General features: G+C 39.6%; 1 protein-coding gene across 2 annotated transcripts in view; it reads left to right on the top strand.

Moving 5' to 3' along the window:
* Nup153 (nucleoporin 153) overlaps positions 1-19,843 on the top strand; it is a 61,214-nt gene that overhangs the window by 26,643 nt on the left and 14,728 nt on the right. For both annotated transcript variants that reach the window (XM_008847063.3, XM_029570382.1), the window contains 7 exons: positions 2,356-2,405; positions 2,998-3,124; positions 6,398-6,535; positions 7,577-7,675; positions 8,939-9,020; positions 11,992-12,114; positions 14,646-15,251. In XM_008847063.3, coding sequence (XP_008845285.1) covers positions 2,356-2,405; positions 2,998-3,124; positions 6,398-6,535; positions 7,577-7,675; positions 8,939-9,020; positions 11,992-12,114; positions 14,646-15,251 — 1,225 coding nt within the window. The remainder of the gene's footprint in view (positions 1-2,355; positions 2,406-2,997; positions 3,125-6,397; positions 6,536-7,576; positions 7,676-8,938; positions 9,021-11,991; positions 12,115-14,645; positions 15,252-19,843) is intronic.

Here is a 19,843-nt window from a genome sequence, read left to right as displayed (position 1 = left end):
CCTAATATTGTATATTTCAAAATGCTTTTTATATCTACTTTTCTGAACCAGGATGTGAGCAAGATTTGGGTATTACTTTTGATTTTGTTTCTTGTTTTTTCTTAGGCTCCATTTTTTTTTTTTTAAATTTTAATGTATTTTAAATATTTTATTTTTACGTGCATGTGTGTATTGCCTGCATGTATATAAGTGCACCCGTGTCAATACAATGCCCACAGAGGACAGAAGAGGCACTCAGATACCTTGGAACTGGAGTTATGGGCACTAGTTAGCTGCCATGTGGGTGCTGGGATTCAAACCTCAGTCTTCTTGCAAGAACAGCCAGTGCTCTTAACTGCTGAATCATCTCTCCAGCCCCTCGATTTTGGTTTTTATGATACTTTTTACATGCCGTAAAATATACCTATTTCAAGTTTCAGTGGTTTTGCATATTCGCAGGGTTGTTCAGCCATCACAGTCCATTCATTCATTAGTTGAGGAATATTTGGGAATCTCTCACTTATGTCCAGAGTGGACAATGCTATAAGCATTTATATAGGAGTGTTTTGTGCACATATGTTTTCATTTCTCTTGGGTATTTGCCTAGGAGTGAAATTACTGAACACATTACTGTTTGAAGAGAAAAGGCCAATTGTCTTATAAAATGTCCCACATTCTGAGATTGTTTATGTTCTTTTGTCATTTAATTAAAATGTTTGAGTTTATGTATTGTTTGTGCCTCCACTCATATTTAATCTTCTCACAGCTCATTTTCCTGAAAAACTTCACACTTGAAAGAATACACTTAGTCATTAACATTTTGTCGTATTAAGATATCTTTGAACCTTCAGATTTCCAAGATTTAAAATTTTCATTATTAGTATTACTGGTCAAACCCAGGGCCAGTGCTTGGTAATTGCTCTGCCACAGAGCAACATCCCAGCTTGCAGGAAAAATTCTAAACACTCCATGTTTTACTATATTTGCTTTATTTTTTTTCTTTATGTATTCTACAAATTAGGACTCATTCATAAAACATAATATTCAAACCCAGAAACTTACTGTTGGTGCAGCATAAATTTGCAGACTTTATTTGGATGCTAACCAGTTGCCCCTAAAGAAAAATGTCCCAAGAGCATGCCTTGCAGTTGTTTTCATGTGTCTTTGTCTCCTTTAGTCTAGAATAGTTTTGAAGAAACTGGGCCAGTTCTATGTAGAATGTGGTGGTGTTCTCCACATTCTAGGATAGCCTCAGGCATCTTAGCTCCTCTGTTTGGCCCCCTTAGCATTGTTGGTAATTCTTGCCTACAGCTATTTGTTGATTGCCCTGTGAGGAGACCAGGTCTCCCTGTATCTCCAGTAGACCTGGAACATGCTTCAGAGACCAGACTGGCCTTGATCACTCAGAGATCCACCTGCCTCTGTCTTCCACCCCCATCCCCCCACCCCCAGTGCTAGGAGTAAAGGTGTATGTCACCATGCTATTTAACTTTTATGTCAACTTGAACTCTTAGTTTTGATAGACCAAAATCCTTTATTTATTTTGGTACTGATGTTCCCCCATGTTTTACTTTTGAATGGACTTCTGTGTCCTTTTACTATGTCCCCATCATTTCTGAGGCTCTTAATTTCCTTTTGATCTTGCAGGGTGACCCCATTCTGCTTGTGGGTTTCCTGCTCTATTCCTGTAATTACCCATTTCTGTAGGGAACCTTGCTTCTTTTTCAATGGAAAGACTTTTAAGTTGCAGAAAGTCTGTCCTTGTAAACTTGCTTGTCCATTTAATAGAGTGAAAAGATAAAAGTATTTTTTTAGGTCAGTAAGTATGAACTTTGTGTACTACTGTTTTGTTAAAAGAAAAATACATGATCAGTGAGTGATTGTTTGAATATATAGCTGTGCTTTAAGTTTTGGTTACCATTGAGAAGTCATTGCCATATTCCAAGGCTCATTCAAAAAAAAAAAAAAAAAATCACCAAATCCCTAATTCCCAACATTCCCAAAACTTGGAGGGCAAAAAATATGTTAAGAAAATGTGGAGCTATGGATGTAGCTCAGAGTTAGAAGTAGTACTTGCCTTGCCTGTGCTAAGGCCCTGAGCTCTCACCAACAACACTCCAACAAAAGTGAAATTAAATAAGCTGTTTTTGTCAGCATCTCAAGGCCCTGGTTAAAAAGATAGACATAGTGACTCATGTCTGTAATCCTAGTACTTGAGAGGTAAAGCAAGAGGATCATGAGTTCAAGGCTAGTCTCAGCTACACAATGAGTTTGAGGTGAGTCTGGGCTGCACAAGACTCTCATTATTCCTCATTCCCACAAAAAAACTTACTTTGTAAATAAAATACTCATGTACCTTTTTTTTTTTTCTTCTAGACTGTAAATGAGAAAAATATGATCTCAAGACCAAATAGAGAGCAAGAAAGGTAATATATTTTTACTTGCCACTAGATTTCTTTACATTTAATTTGTAAAGTCCATGCTTAAAAATAGCCTTTAATCCCAGCACTCGGGAAGCAGAGGCAGGCAGATCTCTGTGAGTTCAAGGCCAGCCTGGTCTACATAGTGAGTTCCAGGACAGCTGGGGCTACAGGGAGACCCTGACTCAAAAAAACATATATATATATATATATATATATATATATATGTGTGTATGTATGTATGTATATCTTTGAAGATTAAGAGCAACAGTGAGATGGTTCAGCAGGTAAAGGTACTTGCTCCAAACCTGAAGACTGGAGTTCAAGCCCCAGCACCCACGTAGTAAAAGGAAAGAACTGACTCCCAAGAGCTGCTCTCTGACCTCCACAAACTCTGCATGTTGTATATATGTATACACACACACACACACACACACACACACACTCACTCACTCACTCTCTCTCTCTCCATGAAACACATTTTGAAGTATATTTAGCTTCATTGTCCTGTTAGCTGTTCTGGTTTTTGAGCATTCATTTACTACTTTTTGAACCAAAATAATGTGTCAATTGTTTTAATTTTCTTTTTATTTGCTAGTGGCTTTCTGTACCCCAATTTCAGTATTCCTGCAACCAATGGTTTATCTTCTGGAGTAGGCGGTGGAGGAGGCAAGATGAGACGAGAGAGAACACGCTTTGTTGCTTCTAAACCTCCAGAGGAGGAGGTAGGCTCATATGTTTTGAGACCATTGAAGTCGTGGTGAGGGGAGACCCACCGAAGTGGGGCTTGGGGAAGACACAGCAAGAACAGTCTGCCATTTAAACCATCCAAAGTGCGTGGACCCAAAACCCTACCCTGTAGCCTAAGCTTCATGAGTATCCTAAGTTAATTAAAACAAAATTAGTGCCATTCTTCATACAAGGTAATTACCATTGAAGTGTATTACTGTGTATTACTGTATAGGTATTACTGTTCAGTCTCAGACTTACATGTATGACTAACAGTGTGTGCTCTCATTTACCTGTTTTCTGTTTGTGTGTTTTGGCATTTAAGGAACTGTAGGTTTTTTAATCTTGCTGCTATTTATCCAGTGTGCATATTTGTCACTGTCCACTGTCTCAGGGTACATGGGGCTGATCCTGGGATGTGCTGAGATGACTGCCTTGTGCCTTTTGCCATGTGCAGTACCATGTTTCAGTACTTGCCTAGGAACAGAATTGTTGGCTGTATGTGGTGCCCATATCTTTAAATGTGTTAGAATTCACAACACTTCATGATAATAGGTGGCTTTTTTTTTTTCTTTTTACTAATACTTGATTTTGTTTGCTTTTAGCTTTGTGCAGCACTGATATTGTCGTTGGGGTTTTACTTTTTGTTTCCCTGCTTACCGGAGAGGGGTCTTTTGTATGTATTTTGTGGCTGTTTGTATTTTTCTTTATTCATTTTTCCTTTGAAGTTATTTCTTTCATTAGAATGAGTTCTTGAACCAGTGAGCTGGTTCAGTGGTTGGAGGCACCTGTCTCTGAGCCTGGTGACCTGAATTCAATCCCTAGGAGCCACACTGTGGAAGGAGAGATCTGACTTCCTTGGGTTGTCCTCTGACTTCCACGTGTGCTCCATTGCATATGCACACAAAGAGTAAATAAAAATATAATTTAAAAAGCGTTCTTTGGGTTTTCTGTCCTTGAATCTAACTGACAATTAGCTTTCTGTCTGCAGTTTGTGCTGTTCATTTTCTAACTACTCCATGAGTTGAACCCAGATCTCATTTCAGTCTTTTTAGAAGTCCTTACACCCCTTTATGATGTTTATTTAGCTTACTAGCTCATTTAAGCTTTGGGACATAGTGCTTTAACTTATCATTTGTTTCTAATTAAGATTTTACTTGTATCCTTATTGACCCACGAGTGCTCTACAAGTATATATTTAAAGTTTGACACTTAAATTCCATCGGTAGTGTGTTTTGCGCTTTTTTGTTTTTTTCCCTGATGTGTGTGAATATGGGCAGGCATGTGCCAGGGTGCATGTGTGGAGGTCAAAGGACATTGGGCATTGTTCCTCACTTTCCACCTTGGGTCCCTTTGCCACTGTGCATAGTAGGACTAGCCACCCCACAGACTTCTGGGAATCCCCATCTCTGCTTCCCATCTTGTCATAGGAGCACTGGGATTATAGACATGTCCAGCTGCCTCTGACTTTACATGGATTCTGAGGATTTGACTTCAGTTCTTCATACCTTTGTGGCAAGTGCTTTTACCAACTGGGGCCTTTTCCCACCCCAATTCATTTTGGTTGGAATTGAATATCTTAGTTTTCTTCATGTCTGTTTCTGGGTTCCCAACCTTATTGAAGGGCGGTGCGATGGTGTAGGGAAAACAGGTCTTTCACTTTGTAGTTTTTTCCTCAGCTTTGTAGTTATGTCTCTGATGTACCGGAATCATGTGTTGGAGTGTTTTTGCCTATATGTAAGCGCACCATGTGCATGTGTGATCTTCAGGTGCCAGAAGAGAGTGCCAGATCCCCTGGAATTGGAGTTACAAGTGGCTTGTTAGCTGTTGTGTGGGTGTTGGGAACTAAAATGGGGTACTCTGAGGCAGAGTAGCCAGTGTTCTTGACCAATCCAGCCATCTATCCAACCCCTAATTTTTTTTAAAAAAACTTATTTTGTGTGCATATGTATGTATGCATACACGTGTGAAAGTCAGGACAAGGTTTGGGGGTCATTTTACTCCTACCATGTGTATTCTGGAGAGAAACTTAGGTGGTCAGGCTCAACGGCAAGTGCCTTTACCTGCTGAGCCATCTTGCTGGCCTTGTAGGTGTATTTTAAATGGAAAAAAAGCTATTGGTCACACTGTCCGTTTCTTTTATGTAATACTGAATCTGAGCTTTTCTGTAATATTGTTTCCTTGCGGCCTGAAGAACTTCTAGCGCAGATTTGATGGCATAGAATTGTTAGTTCACTTGCATCTGAAAAAAGGATGAGTGAGGAAGTGCCTTTATTTTGCTTTTCCTATCCATTTCTCCTTTCAGTGACCCTCATGTTTCCAAATGGTTGTTTTCTTTTGTTTTGTTATTTTAAATATTTCTTGTTTAGAATATCTGTGCATTCGTCAGATAACAGCTATTCCATTAGTAGAAGCAGAACTGTGTGCTTTTAGTCTGGTTCATTAGAAAGTTGGGGTGCTCTATGCTGTATTGGTTCTTTAAGTATATAGAACACAGATCATGTGGTTGGTTATGTTTTTGTTTTGTGAGTAGCCTAGGCTGGCCTTGAACTTGTTTGTGATCCTTCTATCTTAAGCTTCATGAGTGCTGAAATAACAGCATGGACCACGATACCCGGCTTTGATGGTACTTGTCTTATAATCTAAAACTGTATATAGCTTTGTGCTTTATAGCAGTACTGTAACTGATACAGAGTAAGAAAATCTTCCCCTTCACTTTAAAATTTTATTATTATTTGGTATGTGAATTTGGGTGAGCAGAAGAGCACACGTGCCATGGTGCTTGTGTGGAAGACAGAGGACAACTTTTAGGAGTGATTTTCCTTCATGCTGGGTTCTGAGGGTAGAACTCAGGTTTGTCAGACTTGTAGAGCAAGTGATTTTACCCATTCAGCCATATCACCAGCCAGCCCTCCTTCCATTTTATAAATTAGAAAATTGGTATTGAAGGCAGTTGGTGGCACAATTAAGAATTTGAATCTTGTTCAGTTTTGAATTCAAGACCCTCGTTAATAGTGCATAGGACTACCTTCTTATTGCACATTTACTTATAACTACATCAGTTCTCCTTCAAAATAAGTAGAGATACTAGGATGGCATGACGCTGGCACATGTCCCTAATCCCAGCACTGGGGTGGGGAGACAGGTAAATCTCTTGAGTTGAGGGCTAGTCTAGTATACATAGGGAGTTCCAGACCTGCTGTGATCCTGTCTAGAAAAGAATACCATAAGATTATGACAGGGTTCATTATGAATACCTTGTGTTTTAGGAACTGGAAGTACCAGTATTGCCGCAGATCTCCCTACCCATCACCAGTTCTTCACTGCCTACTTTCAATTTTAGTTCTCCTGTGACTTCAGGTTCCTCTCCATCATTCATCAATCCTTCTCAACCCTCAGTGAACAAGGTACAGAACCATTGTTTAAAATGAGCTGATTTCTTTTTTTTTTTAAGGAATTCAATACTCTATTTTACATAAAATAAAATATGAGTGTATTGACTGCATGTGTGTAAGTGCACCCGTGTCATGCGATGCTGTGGAGGACAGAAGAGGCTGTTGGATCGCCTGGAACTGGAGTTAACAGACATTGTTAGCTGCTATGTGGGTGCTGGGATTTGAACCCGGGTCTTCTGCAAGAGCAGCCAGTGTTCTTAACTGCAGAGCCATCTCTCTAGCCCGCAGTACTCTTTTTAAAAAAGAAATGATCGATTTTCACTATGAAAATGAATAACTCACAGTTAAGGAAAAAATATGGGAGAGTTGGTGCTGTGACTTGAGCCCAGGGCCTTTTTCATGTGGGGAATCCCCCCAAAATGGAAATAGTATTTTATTTTTAAAATTCAGATGTATATAGTTGGGAGTATGCTTCAGATCTCATGCAGTTGTTGAATTAGAGAAAAATAACAATAAATTTATCTCCAAACAGTATTTCCAGAAAGGAAATTATTCCAGGTAGGAATAAAAGACCTTTTTACTTCTTGTATAAGATTCCCTTTTTATTTGTTTTGTTTTGAGAAAGTATCTCACTATGTAATGCCCTGGTTGGCCTAGACTTGCTATGTAATAGACTTAGGCTGGCCTTGAACTCTCATATTCACCTGCCTCTCTGCCTCCTGAGGGCTAGGACTAAAGACATGTGTGTTACCACTGTGCGTGGCTGATACTGAATTTCTCTACTTCAGAGTTTTTCTTTTTGATTTTTCTAAAGATGATCTTACGGAATTTTTCTTTCACCTTTGGACAAATACGTATTTCTGAGATTGTATATTCATCTTAAGGAAACCAGATTTTATTGCAGCTACTGTTCAGGTTCTTTTTTAAAAAGTGACTTTTACGTTTAAATGCAAGAGTGTTTTTAATTTAAATAATTTTCTTAAATCTATTTTATCACCAGTTTCTTCTACCGAGCTCTTTTTATATAATTTCTTACTCCTTTGGAAAATGCAGGTACCGATGAGCTCTCCAGGAAGCACTGGCAGTCCTGTGTTTAAGTTTTCATCTCCTATTGTAAAATCTACCGAGGCAGATGTGCTACCTCCATCATCTGTAAGTACCAAGCAGGTAATATTTTCAGGTTTAATTTCAATAAGTCTAAAATTTCATTGATAGTAAACATACTTCTTTTCTTGATGTCAATAAAATTCAGTGTCCAGGAAATGTAAATTTCTAATGTTCTTATTGTATGCTAAGTACAATGTGTGCAAATGCATTTTCTTACGTCACTTGGGCATTAAAAATGGAGATGACTAATCTATTTCTACTCTGGAAATGAGACAGGACTTGCTATAGTCTGTATTCAGAGTTCCCTGTCAACCCCAGACTGTCCTATAATTGCCAACTTAACTTTTCTTCATCCAAGATTAAAGAGCTAGCTGACTAAATCATACTGCATTTATTTAAAATGTCACTTGAGGGGCTGGAGAGATGGCTCAGCGGTTAAGAGCCCTGACTGCTCTTTCAGAGGACCTGGGTTCGATTCTCAGGACCAACATGGAGGCTACTAACTGTCCTTAACTCCAATTCCAGGGGAATCTGACGCCCCCTTCTGACCTCCACTGCATTGCATGACACGGGTGTACACACATACATGCAGGCAATACACTCATACACGTAAAATAAAAATAATAAATAAATTTTTTTTTTTTAATGTCACTTGAATCACCTTTAATCATGAAAAGTTCTGGAATATTTTTGTCACACAGTATGTTTTTTTTCATGATTAAAAACTATCTTGAGTAAGAATAATACATAAATCTAATGTTCAGGTGCCCTAGATTTATCATACATGCCATTTAAACATAACTGTTCTCAGTTTTTGACTGTATTCTTGATTTTCTTGTCACAGGTAGGTGTTAACAAATGAAATTTGTTTCTCTTGCATCCCTGAGCTCCATTGATTGTCCCCCAAATCGTGTACTTTTTAAGCTGGCATTCAAGAAGCTGAGGACATAGAGGCATTAGGATCTTACCAGTATTTGATGTACTACTTTGAAAGAAAAAAATGCATAAAAAATGAAACGCACTGTTAAACTGACACGACACGACATTCGATATAAGGAGAATATCAGTTCTTTCATTCACAGTAGTGTGTATGACTATGTTGTCTAGGCTGGATTCAACTGGGCTTAAGTACTGCATTAACCTCCCTGGGGCTAGAAGTAGAGGTATGCATCAAGAGACTTCGTTTGTGAATCCCAGATTTAGAGATTGTATAATAGGAAAAACTCTTACCTTGATAATTTCTAAAAAAATAAGTTCTATTATTTTCTTAATAAATTGACAGCTGAAAGATATCCTTTCTCTCCATAGATTGGATTTACATTTAGTGTGCCTGTTGCAAAAATGGAACTTTCTGGCTCTAGTTCTTCAGAACCAATTTTAAATAGTTCAGGTAAGTAAATTTTCCTCCACAGTTTTTTAATAAAAAAATGAAAATAGGGGCTGCAGTTAAGAACTCTGGTGGTTCTTGCAGAGGACCCGGGTTTGAATCCCAGCACCCACATGGCAGCTAACAACTGTCCATAAGTCCAGTCCCAGGGGATCTGACAGCCTCTTCTGACCTCCGCAGGCATTGCATGACACGGGTGGACTTACCTACATGCAGGCAATACACGCATACACATAAAAAACATAAAAAATTAAAAAGAAACCAGCAAAAAACCCCAAAACTAAACAAAAATACCTGTATATGTGTTAGAGGAACACTTCAAATTCTCTGTTAGTACTTCTTGTGAATACCTTTATTCAGCCCTGAAAAATTACTCTTCCAACAGTGCTTTTTGTTAATTTTAATCAGAAGAATTTAGCTATTAGAGCTCATTCTGTAGTGATTTGGTCATTATCCATTATCACATACTTATCCCACTGTGTTTAGTCAAAGTAAGGTGGTAAGCTTATAGTAACTGAAGTCTATGAACTGCAGGTTTGTCTATATTATTTATAGTTGTGGTATATGTGTAGTTTACTCTTCACTTCATAAGCCTTTTTTTTTTTTTTTTTTTTTTTTTTTTTTTTTGAGACAGGGTCTCTCTGTAGCCCCAGCTGGCCTGGAACTCCCTTTGTAGACCAGGCTGGCCTTGAACTCACAGAGATCTGCCTGCCTTTGCCTCCTGAGTGCTGGGATTAAAGGCATGCACCACTGTGCCCAGCAAGCATTTTTATTTGTAAGAGTTATGCTGGCCTGCAGATAGTGATACATAAGTTCTGAACTGAAGAAACACATCATCATCGAGTGAAAGAAATGAGATCATTAAAACAGACTTTGGTGGCGATGGTGGTTTTCAGTATTTGGGAAATGGAGAAACACCTGGACTGAGTTACTAACAGGTCAAGAATTGGGCCAGAGCATTTTGCCCCAGAAATCAAAGCAGGAATTGCAAGGGCTCTGGAACAGGAGAAAAGCATGTCATACCTCCTAAGCTGCACAGACTTTGGCATGAGGTGGAGAAATAGCTTTAAATCCAAAAGTCTTGAGTGCTGTGTTAAAGAATTGGATTCATTAATTAGTCTCTACTCTTCCTCGTCCTTCCACCCCTCCTTTCCTCCCTGGTCTCTCCCACTCTGTCCTCTACTTCTCCCTGAAACCCCCTCAACCTCCTCCAAACCCTGGTCCTTGCTCATGCTAAGCAGGTGCTTTACCTGTGAGTTTTCTCAATTTTATGTGAGAGTGAGTGAAGTGGGTATGGAGTGACAGTGGTATTTTGAGTGAAAATAAGAAAGACCCTTGTCTTATCCCAAAGTGTTTTTTTCCAAACACTAAAAGGTCTAAACCTATAGTATCCACCCCCCACTCCCCCAGTGGGTCTCCCTGTAGCCCCAGCTGGCCTCAGTCTCACAGTTTCACCTGCCTCTGCCTCCTGAGTGTTGGGATTAAAGGCATGTACCACCACACCTGGCAGATAGCCTTTCTTTAAAAGTATATTATTAAAAACATAAGAATCAGAGAGGTCCTTGGTTTTCCGTGATCTGAGCGATACTGTAGAACATGTAAAGGATACAGAACAAGAATTTATGTTTGCAATCCTTTTATAAAATAGATGAAACAGCTCTGTGTCAGAGGAAGTGGAATTTGCACTTTCAGTTGCAATTCTTATTTTCTTGAATGGGTTCAAAAGGGAATACTTTGAATTAATTCATTGTCTGGTTAGTTTCAAGGAACATTAAATTTAAAAAATTTTTGCTAATGTTTTAATAGGAGTAACTGAATAATAGTTTGTTAAAAGCAGCTTTGTAATTAACGACATCTTGAGAAATCCCCTGGAAACTTTAGGAATTGGTTCTTGGTAGAATCTGCAGAGTTGTGTATGCTCATAGCAGCTATTTCTTACCACGCCTGTCATGTAAAGACATGGATGAAAGCATGCAAGTGACACATGATGGTGCATGCTCAGCACTCAAAAGGAAGGAGACTGAGTTTTGTGCCAGCTTGGGCTGCGTCTGTAGTGAGGCCCTGTCTCAGAAAGCAGTGTGTAGAGGTCGTGATTAACTGCTCAGTGTGACAGGAGTTAATTTCCCATCATTTCCTTTTTCGTCACTTTGTGGACTTCAGGTCATTCTTAAAAATTTGCCTTTTGTGAATGTAGTGCCTCATGCTTATAGTCTCAGCACTTAGGAGGCTGTGGGAGGGTATTCCAGGTTCGTGTCCTGTCTAATCTACTTCTCAAGCCCGTCTCCAAACAAAACACACCTTTTATCTTAAGTTTCATAAAAGTAGCCCACTTGGAACAAAATAGGAAAGGGACCATACAGCAGTCATCTTGCCGCAGTCAGCAGCCGCTAATCTCTAGATGTAGGCATTCTAACCTGCTTTAAGCATATGTTTTGTGGCTACACAGCATTCTTTGGTGTGACAATTTTGTGAAATTTCTGTTACCAGCCCTTTTAAATTTAACATTGTATAATACGTATTTTCAATATTAGAACTGATGGATGTCTTTAATTGTGTGGATTTGGAGATGTGAAATAACTGACCCAGTTGAAAATGATTTTAAGATTTTTCTGTTCATTGTTTCAAATTCCTGTTTTGTCAGGCACATATTTCACACACTAGATGGCTTGTCTTGGTTGCCATATCCATTTAGTGTTTCAGTTTGTCTTCTAGAGAGAATTTATTGGCTGACAGCTGTAGTTTTATTTACTGCCTTTTTTGTGGTATGTATGGGGGATGTAATGGGGGAATGTAGTGTAAGATGGTGTTGCTCCTTGCAGTTGATTAGCCTTATGCTTTGTTGTTTGTTCATTTTTTGAATTGCAGTGACCTTTTTGAAAATTTTAGAGGTAGATGTAAAAGGGTTACTTTGAAAGATATTTTAGCTCAAGATCACACTTTTTAAAAATTGTCTTCCATAATTTAAAAATTACAGATCAAGATACTGTTGCAGTTACCAGTACGAGCTGTAAGAAGTCAGGTGCCGCTTGTGAGGTCCCCTTCACACCTGCAAAAGTCCTAAAGGAGGGAAGTGTTCTCGACATTCTGAAAACCCCTGGTAAGATAATGGCTGCCATAGATGTTGGAAATTTTAATTGCAAACTCATCTCGTTTTTAATGTGTTGTTATTTACTCTTTAAAAAATACAACTAAATGCATAGAAAGTTGACTTTTGAATGTTGGTATAATGAGATATAAATTATTTTGAAAAATGTGCTAGAAGCCTTTATTTAATTCTTTGGCTTTCAAGGACTAACTAGAGAAATCTCTTTTAAGAGGTGATCATAGGAGATGGACTGCCTTTTGTAGAGATAGGGTGGCAGTGAATACGAGTAAATAAATCCCCTGATGATATGCCTCATTGTATCCCTCTGATGAGAGCATTGAACTGCCATCTCAGGTTATTCTCCAGTTTGGTGTATATGAGACAAGGCTCAGTACACTGTGTTGTAACATATATTTTAAAGCCAGTACTCATTCAAGACTTAAAAGCTAGTAGTTAGTATAGTACTTATTTTTTTTATCAACATTTATATGTACTTAAGAGGTTTAATATGATTCAGCACATCTATACAAAGGCGTGGTGATCAGATCAGGGTAACAGGTAATAATTTGAAGAGGATGAATAAAAATTGTCAAATAGGAATGATAAATTTTCAACTTGAAATCAGAGGATGTTCCTAGTTTGAATTGTGATGCATAGTAGACTAATACCAAGATGTTTATAAGGAAAACAAATGGCCCAGAAAGAATTCAGACTGCCTCAGCAGATGTGTTCAGTGGGTAATGGGTTATTTTAAAAGTAACCTTTTTGAGCTGGGTGTGATGGCGCACGCCTTTAATCGCAGCACTTGGGAGGCAGAGGCAGGTGGATCTCTGAGTTCAAGGCCAAGCTTGTCTACATAGTGAGTTTCAGGACAGCTGGGACTAGAGGGAGACCCTGTCTCAAAAAAACAGACAACAACAACAAAAAAGGTAGCCTTTTTTCCCCCCTCTCCAAGGCTTACAGGGATTAGGTTGTTTTGATCCACCTTCCTTATCTAATAGATATGTACACTGCCTACACAGAAATCCAGCAATGCAAACAGGCTTAGGCTGTGTCAGAGCTCCCAAGATGTATGTACTGCAATTACAAATAATAGGCAGGTATCAAATATATAGCTTTATCTTGCATATACATAGAGTTACGTTTTGCATTCATAATCTTGCCCCTTTCTCCTAATCTTTTTTCATAGGAAACATTTGAGTCTTCATTTGGGTGGAACGAGAAAAATAAGACAATGGAAGGAAAAAGATTATGCAATGGCTCCAAGATGGTCACTGCTAACATTTTGCTAACCTTACTGATGCAATTAATCATTAACAAGATAGTCGTTGTTAACCATTGGAGGTAGCTGAATGTATGAGATTGTATTACCCTTAGGCTAAAAGTAACTGGGCCAGATTATTTCTTGATCCCACTAGAAAATCTGTACCAACTGTTGAAATTTTTTTCCCCAGTTTTCTTCTTTGTCGGTACTATGGCTGAAAAGTAGATCCCTAATAGTGTTGGTATACGTGATAATGAAAGTTGGCTCAAGGAGAAGAAACAGTTCCCATGCATGAAGTTAGTAGCTTGAGTGAATCAGTTCAACAGCAAGAGTTTCGGTAGTACAACCCTACTCCACCCCATGGTTCCATGTGCACATCTTACTTGCCTAAATACACTTTCAGTTTTTACAAAATGTGAAAATTCTGAAATAGTATTGGAGAGAGATTTCACGAAATTGACTTTTAGTTACTGTTCGAGAACTTGGATTTGTGGCATGAGTTCCTCCTCCAAGAGGTCAGACTGGTTCTTAATCACTTTTTCTGTTCTAGGTCTGTCCAGAGGGTTTGCCACATCTTTGACGTGTATGTGAATTAACTGCAATTAAAAATAACCCACCAACCCAGGCGTGGTGGTGCATACTATAATCCTAGCTCTTGAGATGTTGAGACAGGAGAATGATGAGCCTCAAAGGTCAGCTTCAATTAGATAGTGAGACCCTGTCTCATTAAATCCTTATAATCCTGTTTTACATTGGAGAAACAGCTGTCAAAAAATAATGCCTGTTGGGCTCAGCTGCTGTTACTGAATGTAGAAGATACCACAGCAATAGAGTCTGACTGGACAGCATTCAAAGATTAGAGATACTGAAATCATGTGACACAGACACGGGAATACCTGGAAGACGAGGTGGATAAAGAGGAAGACTGAATGTTTTGCAGTTCTTTGCTTCAGGAAGGCAGAATATAGCAAAATGTGGATGACAGTGTTCCCTGTCACTAAGTTCAAATGACAGCATCAAACTAGAAATTCCTAGAGGGAGAAAGTGATATGCTATATTAATGGCATCTTTTGTAGAACTTTAGGTCTGAGTGTCACTATTTTTAATAAATATGATTGTATAGGTGATTAAAAGAACTTTTAAATAGTCCTTCTTGGATTGTATTAACCTGGTAATAATGTAAATGTGGTTTTTTTCACATAATATTGTAGTTAACGCTTTGATTAGAAACCCTCTCTCCATTTTTGGGGAAAAACGTTCTTCTCTTTCTACACTATAGGTTTCACATCACCAAAGGTTGATTCTCCTGTGGCTCAGACTACCACTACAAGCCCAGTAGTGTATACCAGACCAGCAATAAGTACCTTTTCTTCTAGTGGAATTGCATTTGGAGAAAGTTTGAAAGCTGGATCATCATGGCAGTGCGACACATGTCTACTCCAAAACAAAGTTACAGACAATAAATGCATAGCCTGTCAAGCAACAAAATTGCCCTCAAGAGAAACTGCTAAACAAACTGGAATTGGGACTCTAAGCAAAAGTGACAGAAAAGCTACATCAGGGACAGGCTTTGGAGATAAATTTAAACCAGCAGTAGGAACTTGGGATTGTGACACCTGTTTAGTGCAAAATAAACCTGAAGCAGTAAAATGTGTAGCCTGTGAAACACCCAAACCTGGCACTGGTGTGAAGCGAGTCCTTACAGTGGCGGTGGCTTCAGAAAGTCCTTTGACTGCTTCCTCTTCTAGCTGCACTGTGACCACTGGTACCCTAGGTTTTGGAGATAAGTTCAAAAGGCCTGTGGGCTCTTGGGAATGCCCAGTATGCTGTGTTTGTAATAAAGCAGAAGACAACAAGTGTGTCTCCTGTACGTCTGAGAAGCCAGGTATGTTTGTGGTTTCACGGAATCATTTTGTTCATTTCTTTAGTAGGGCATTTTCACTGTGAAACAGCTAAGAACAATCCTCATATTTTAATGATTCCAGATGAGCATTTTATTGTGCCTTGTAATTTATTTTTTTATTTTTATTTTACGTGTATGCGTGTATTGCCTGCATGTAGGTAAGTGCACCCGTGTTGTGCAATGCCTGCGGAGGATAGAGGAGGCCTTCGGATCCCCTGGAACTGGAGTTATGGACAGTTGTTAGCTGCCATGTGGGTCCTGGGATTTGAACCCAAGTCTTCTGCAAGAACAGCCAGTGTTCTTAACCACCGAGCCATCTCTCCAGCCCCAGTGCATTGTAATTTTTAAAAACCATTTTGAGGTTAACAATGGCTTCATTGGGGCTAGATGTTCTTGTTCACTTAGGGTCAGTATGTGTGTTCATTATGTACCCTACCTGCTCTCTCTATGGATGTGTGAAACTTCTCTGATATTGAAAGGTCTTAGACTAGAACAGTCTTTTTCAAACCTCTGTGCCTAATCATTTTGTCTGTACACAAACGGGGGTAATTAGTGGTCATTTACAGGGGGATTCTTGAAGAGCTGGCGGTCAGCTGTATATTAATGGTGCCACTGTAGCCATATCCTGTCTGCCAGAGACGTATGATAACAGTAATTTAATTATTTACGAAAAACTCTTTTAACTTGGCTAGAAAAGTGAGATTTGAGGGGTTTTTTGCTGTCCTTGTTCTTCAAAGTTGAAAGAATTACAGCTGCTGGTTGTAATATTACATAGTTCTATGGTGCAGATAAGTGGTAATATGAGTACCAGATACCATGACTGTCCTAGGAGTTAAGCTTCCTGTTTTTTTAAAATTTGTCACTTTTAATTATGTGTATTGGGGGCAAGGAATGTGCATGTGAATGCAGGTCCCTATGGAGACCAGAGGCCTCAGATCCCCGTGAACTGGAGATGCATTCAGTTGTGAGCTGCCTGATGTGGGTGGGAACTGAACTCAGGTCTTCTTCAAGAGCAGGAAGTGCTCTTAACCACTGAGCCATCTTTCTAGTTCCTCTACTCCTGTTTTCTTAAATCTGTTGTAGTTGTATAGTTTTGTTGGTATGATATAAAGCTCTGACTTTCTAGCCAGACCCCTTCTGAGCACTTGAGTCATACTTCTATCTCATGCAGGAAACCAAACTCTTGAGTTGACAGATGAGTAATGAACCTTTGACTCAGGGAGTAAATTGTGCCGAGGCAGAGGAATCTGGTGTAGGTTTTATAAAAACATGGCTCTACCTTATACCGACGCACTGTCACTCTCAGTAGTGAATTTGGTCAAATTTTACTTAAAATTTTTTCTTTCTGAGACATAGTCTCAGAGACTCACAGATTGTCATCCTCTGCCTCCTGAGTGCTGGGGTTAAAGGCTTCTGTCACTGTATCCAACTCATTTTATTTTTGAGAAAACTTTGTTTAAAATGTGTCTATGTGTATGAGCGCATATGTGCTGGAGCACCTGGAGGCCAGCAGAAGACATCAGATCCCCTGGAGGTAGAATTATAGGCTGAATGCTAGTCCTTTGTAAGAGCCAAGTGCTCTTATGTGTTAAACTATCTTTCCAGCGCCAAAATTTGTTTTTGATAACGCAGTCTGGCCATCTTTTGGAGAATGGATTTGTAGGCACCACAATTTTTGGAGGACAACTTATGAGTGATTAAATACAGTAGAGAATGGTGATGTGGAATCAAATAATGGAGTTGAATAGGAGAGAAGATTTAGAATAGTGTGTGGGTGAGGACAGTAATGTCAAACTGTTGGAGTTAGTATATCTGAAGCCATGGGAGTGTCAGTTGAGTGACTTGAGGACGGGAGCGAGACTGAACCCTGCTAACTTAAGGGAATGGCCTGGATGAAAGCTAAACAGTTAAATCTTGGAATCAGGAAAAAGAAAACTGAAGGAAGGTCAGTTTCAAAGGAATAAGATAAGGTGTTTGAGTAAGCCTATTCAAGCTAGACAAGAGGGGACTGGGAAGACTGCTGCAAAATAGTCTTTTGGACTTACAGGAAGGTTGCACACATGAACTCTGAGCAGTATGGGTGCCTCCACCAGACCTGCACAAGACCACAGCAGTCAACTTCCCAGCATGAATGAGGGCAGGCCCCACCCCAGGTTGAAGCACGATCAGCAGTCGCAACTGCTGAGGAAGGGAGAGTCAGTTTTTCTTCAGGGAAGAGCTTGGTGATAGGTTGCCCATGACCAGGTGGTGAGTCCTGCAACTGTGTACATGTGGGCAGCACTAGTTGGGTTCAGTAGATTCTGCATACAGCTGTGTAATTATAGAAAAAGAGGACTTGGATTTTGAGAGGGAGATGTTTGGAGGGGGTCACTGGAGGAGCTGGAGAGGGAAGGGGGGTGAATATAGCACCACTGCACTCATGTATGAAATTCTCAGAAAAGATGAAGGGTACACAAAGAATTGTAGAAAGATGAGAAAAAGATTGAAATAAATTGGACATCCTTGTAAAAAGGAGCTACCTAGATAAGCTAACCAAGAGGAACCATCTTGAGATTACAAAGCTCAGTAAAGAAGTGTGGAATTGCAGGCATAGATTAGGAAACTAATGTTGGTGTTGAGTAGTAGAAAAGAGCTTGTCAGGTGGATAGGGGATGGAAGATGGGACACCAGGGAGCAATGTTCTTGGCAAGATAGATGAAAATATAATATACTCAAACCATGCAGAGATTGTTCAGGTAACTATGGGAGTGGCAGCAGATGGAGGCTGTTGAGATTTGGAATCTGAGGATGAATGGCTCTGCTCTCAACTCTGCTTTGTTACATGGTCCTTGTGCTGTTTCTTCCTCTGTCACTTCTCCCCGTGAACATGTGGCTTCTCACTATAGACTGAATCTGTACCTTTGATTTCTTCAATTGTTTCTTTCTTTACACATTTAAGTTTTCTCACTTAGGGGGCTTAGAGAAATGACTTGGCAGTTAAGAGAATGTATTGCTTTTGCAGAGTATCTGAGTTCACTTCCCAAGATCCATGTTGGGTAGCTCACAACCTCCTATAACTCCAGCTCTAGAGGATCCAAAGCTTCTGGCCTCCACTAGCATTTTTATTCACATTCATGTACCTATACATCACAGACATACACAAAATTAAGGAAAAATTTTTTGATCACTTGGTGATCATTTGTTTTATATTTCTCCTGTTAGACCAGCACGTAACTTTCACACCATTTTATTCATTTATGTTCCTTGAACTCAGCTACATGATGGTATTTAATAAATGCCTGTTAAATAGCATGGATCAGGAATGTATGAATGCAGTACAGGGCAGAATTAAAAAGCAGAATATATCTATTGAAGAAAGCCAGAGACATGTACTTTGAAATCTTGAGGCAAATATAATGCAGGACTATGTATTTTATGTGTTAGAATATGGTCTGTAATTTACATCTTATGTCTTAGTAAATCTGTGCTGTTTGGAGAAAGAAATTAGACTGGGGGTAGGGAAAGGGATTTACCATGTAGCCATGACTGATCTGGAGCTCATGATGGAGACCAGGCTGGCCTTGAACTCCTACTGATCTGTCCGCCTCTCCCACTTTCCTAATGCAGACAGATTGTTTTTGGTTTTGTGGGGTTTTGCTGTTGACCTTTGAGACAGGACTCCCTGTAGTCCCAGCTGGCCTAGAATGTTCTGTGTAGACCAGACTGGCCTTGGTCTCACAGAGATCTGCCTGCTTCTTGTCTCAAGTGTTGGGTTTATAGATGGATACCACCTTTCTTAACTCTAGACAAACATTTTCAAGGACAGTTGTTTTTTTGTTTGTTTATTAATCTCTAGCCTTTCAATTTTAGTATATGAGCTGCTGAAGCAACCACGGGACAATTTATTCTTTAAAAAAATACTATATTTTATGTGTATAGTGTATTGCCTGCATGTGTGTAAGTACACCAGTGTCATGTAATGCTTGTGGAGGTCAGAAGAGGACATCTGATCCCCTGGACCTGAAGTTACCAGTGGTTGTCAGCCACCATGTTGAATGCTGGGACTTGAACCCCGGCCCTCTGCAAAAGCAGCCAATTCTCTTAACTGCTGAACTATATCATCAGCTCGAGGGACAGTTTATTCTTATAACCCCTTATCTTTCACATTCTTTTTTTTTAAATGTGGGTACTAGGGATCTAACTCAGATCCTTGCAAGGCAAGCACTTTACTGACTGAGCCACGTTCCCAACAAATAGCTCCCAATTTATGGGGATGAATTTATTTCTCCCTTTCCTGTGTGTGTGTGTGTGTGTGTGTGTGTGTGTGTGTGTGTGTGTGTGTGTGTGTGTGTGTGTCGGGGGGAGGGGGCTCAAAATTGATGTTAGGAATCTTCCTTGTTCTTCTTCCTCTTTATGCTTTGAGGCAGGGTCTCTTCAGTCAAACCCAGAGCTCGCTGTTGTAGCTAGTTTGCTACCTAGCTTGCTTTGGGGATCCCTTGTCTCCACCTTCTGAGGCTGGAATTACAGGCAGGCTGGGCCTACCCTGCATTTGTGTAGATTCTTGGGGATTTGAACTCTGTTCCTGGTCTTCTTGC

This window comes from Nannospalax galili, unplaced genomic scaffold (assembly GCF_000622305.1).
Source record: "Nannospalax galili isolate Female #2095 unplaced genomic scaffold, S.galili_v1.0 scaffold923, whole genome shotgun sequence".
In the NCBI taxonomy this organism is placed as follows: Eukaryota; Metazoa; Chordata; class Mammalia; order Rodentia; family Spalacidae; genus Nannospalax; species Nannospalax galili.
This window is presented reverse-complemented; position numbering and strand designations above follow the sequence as displayed.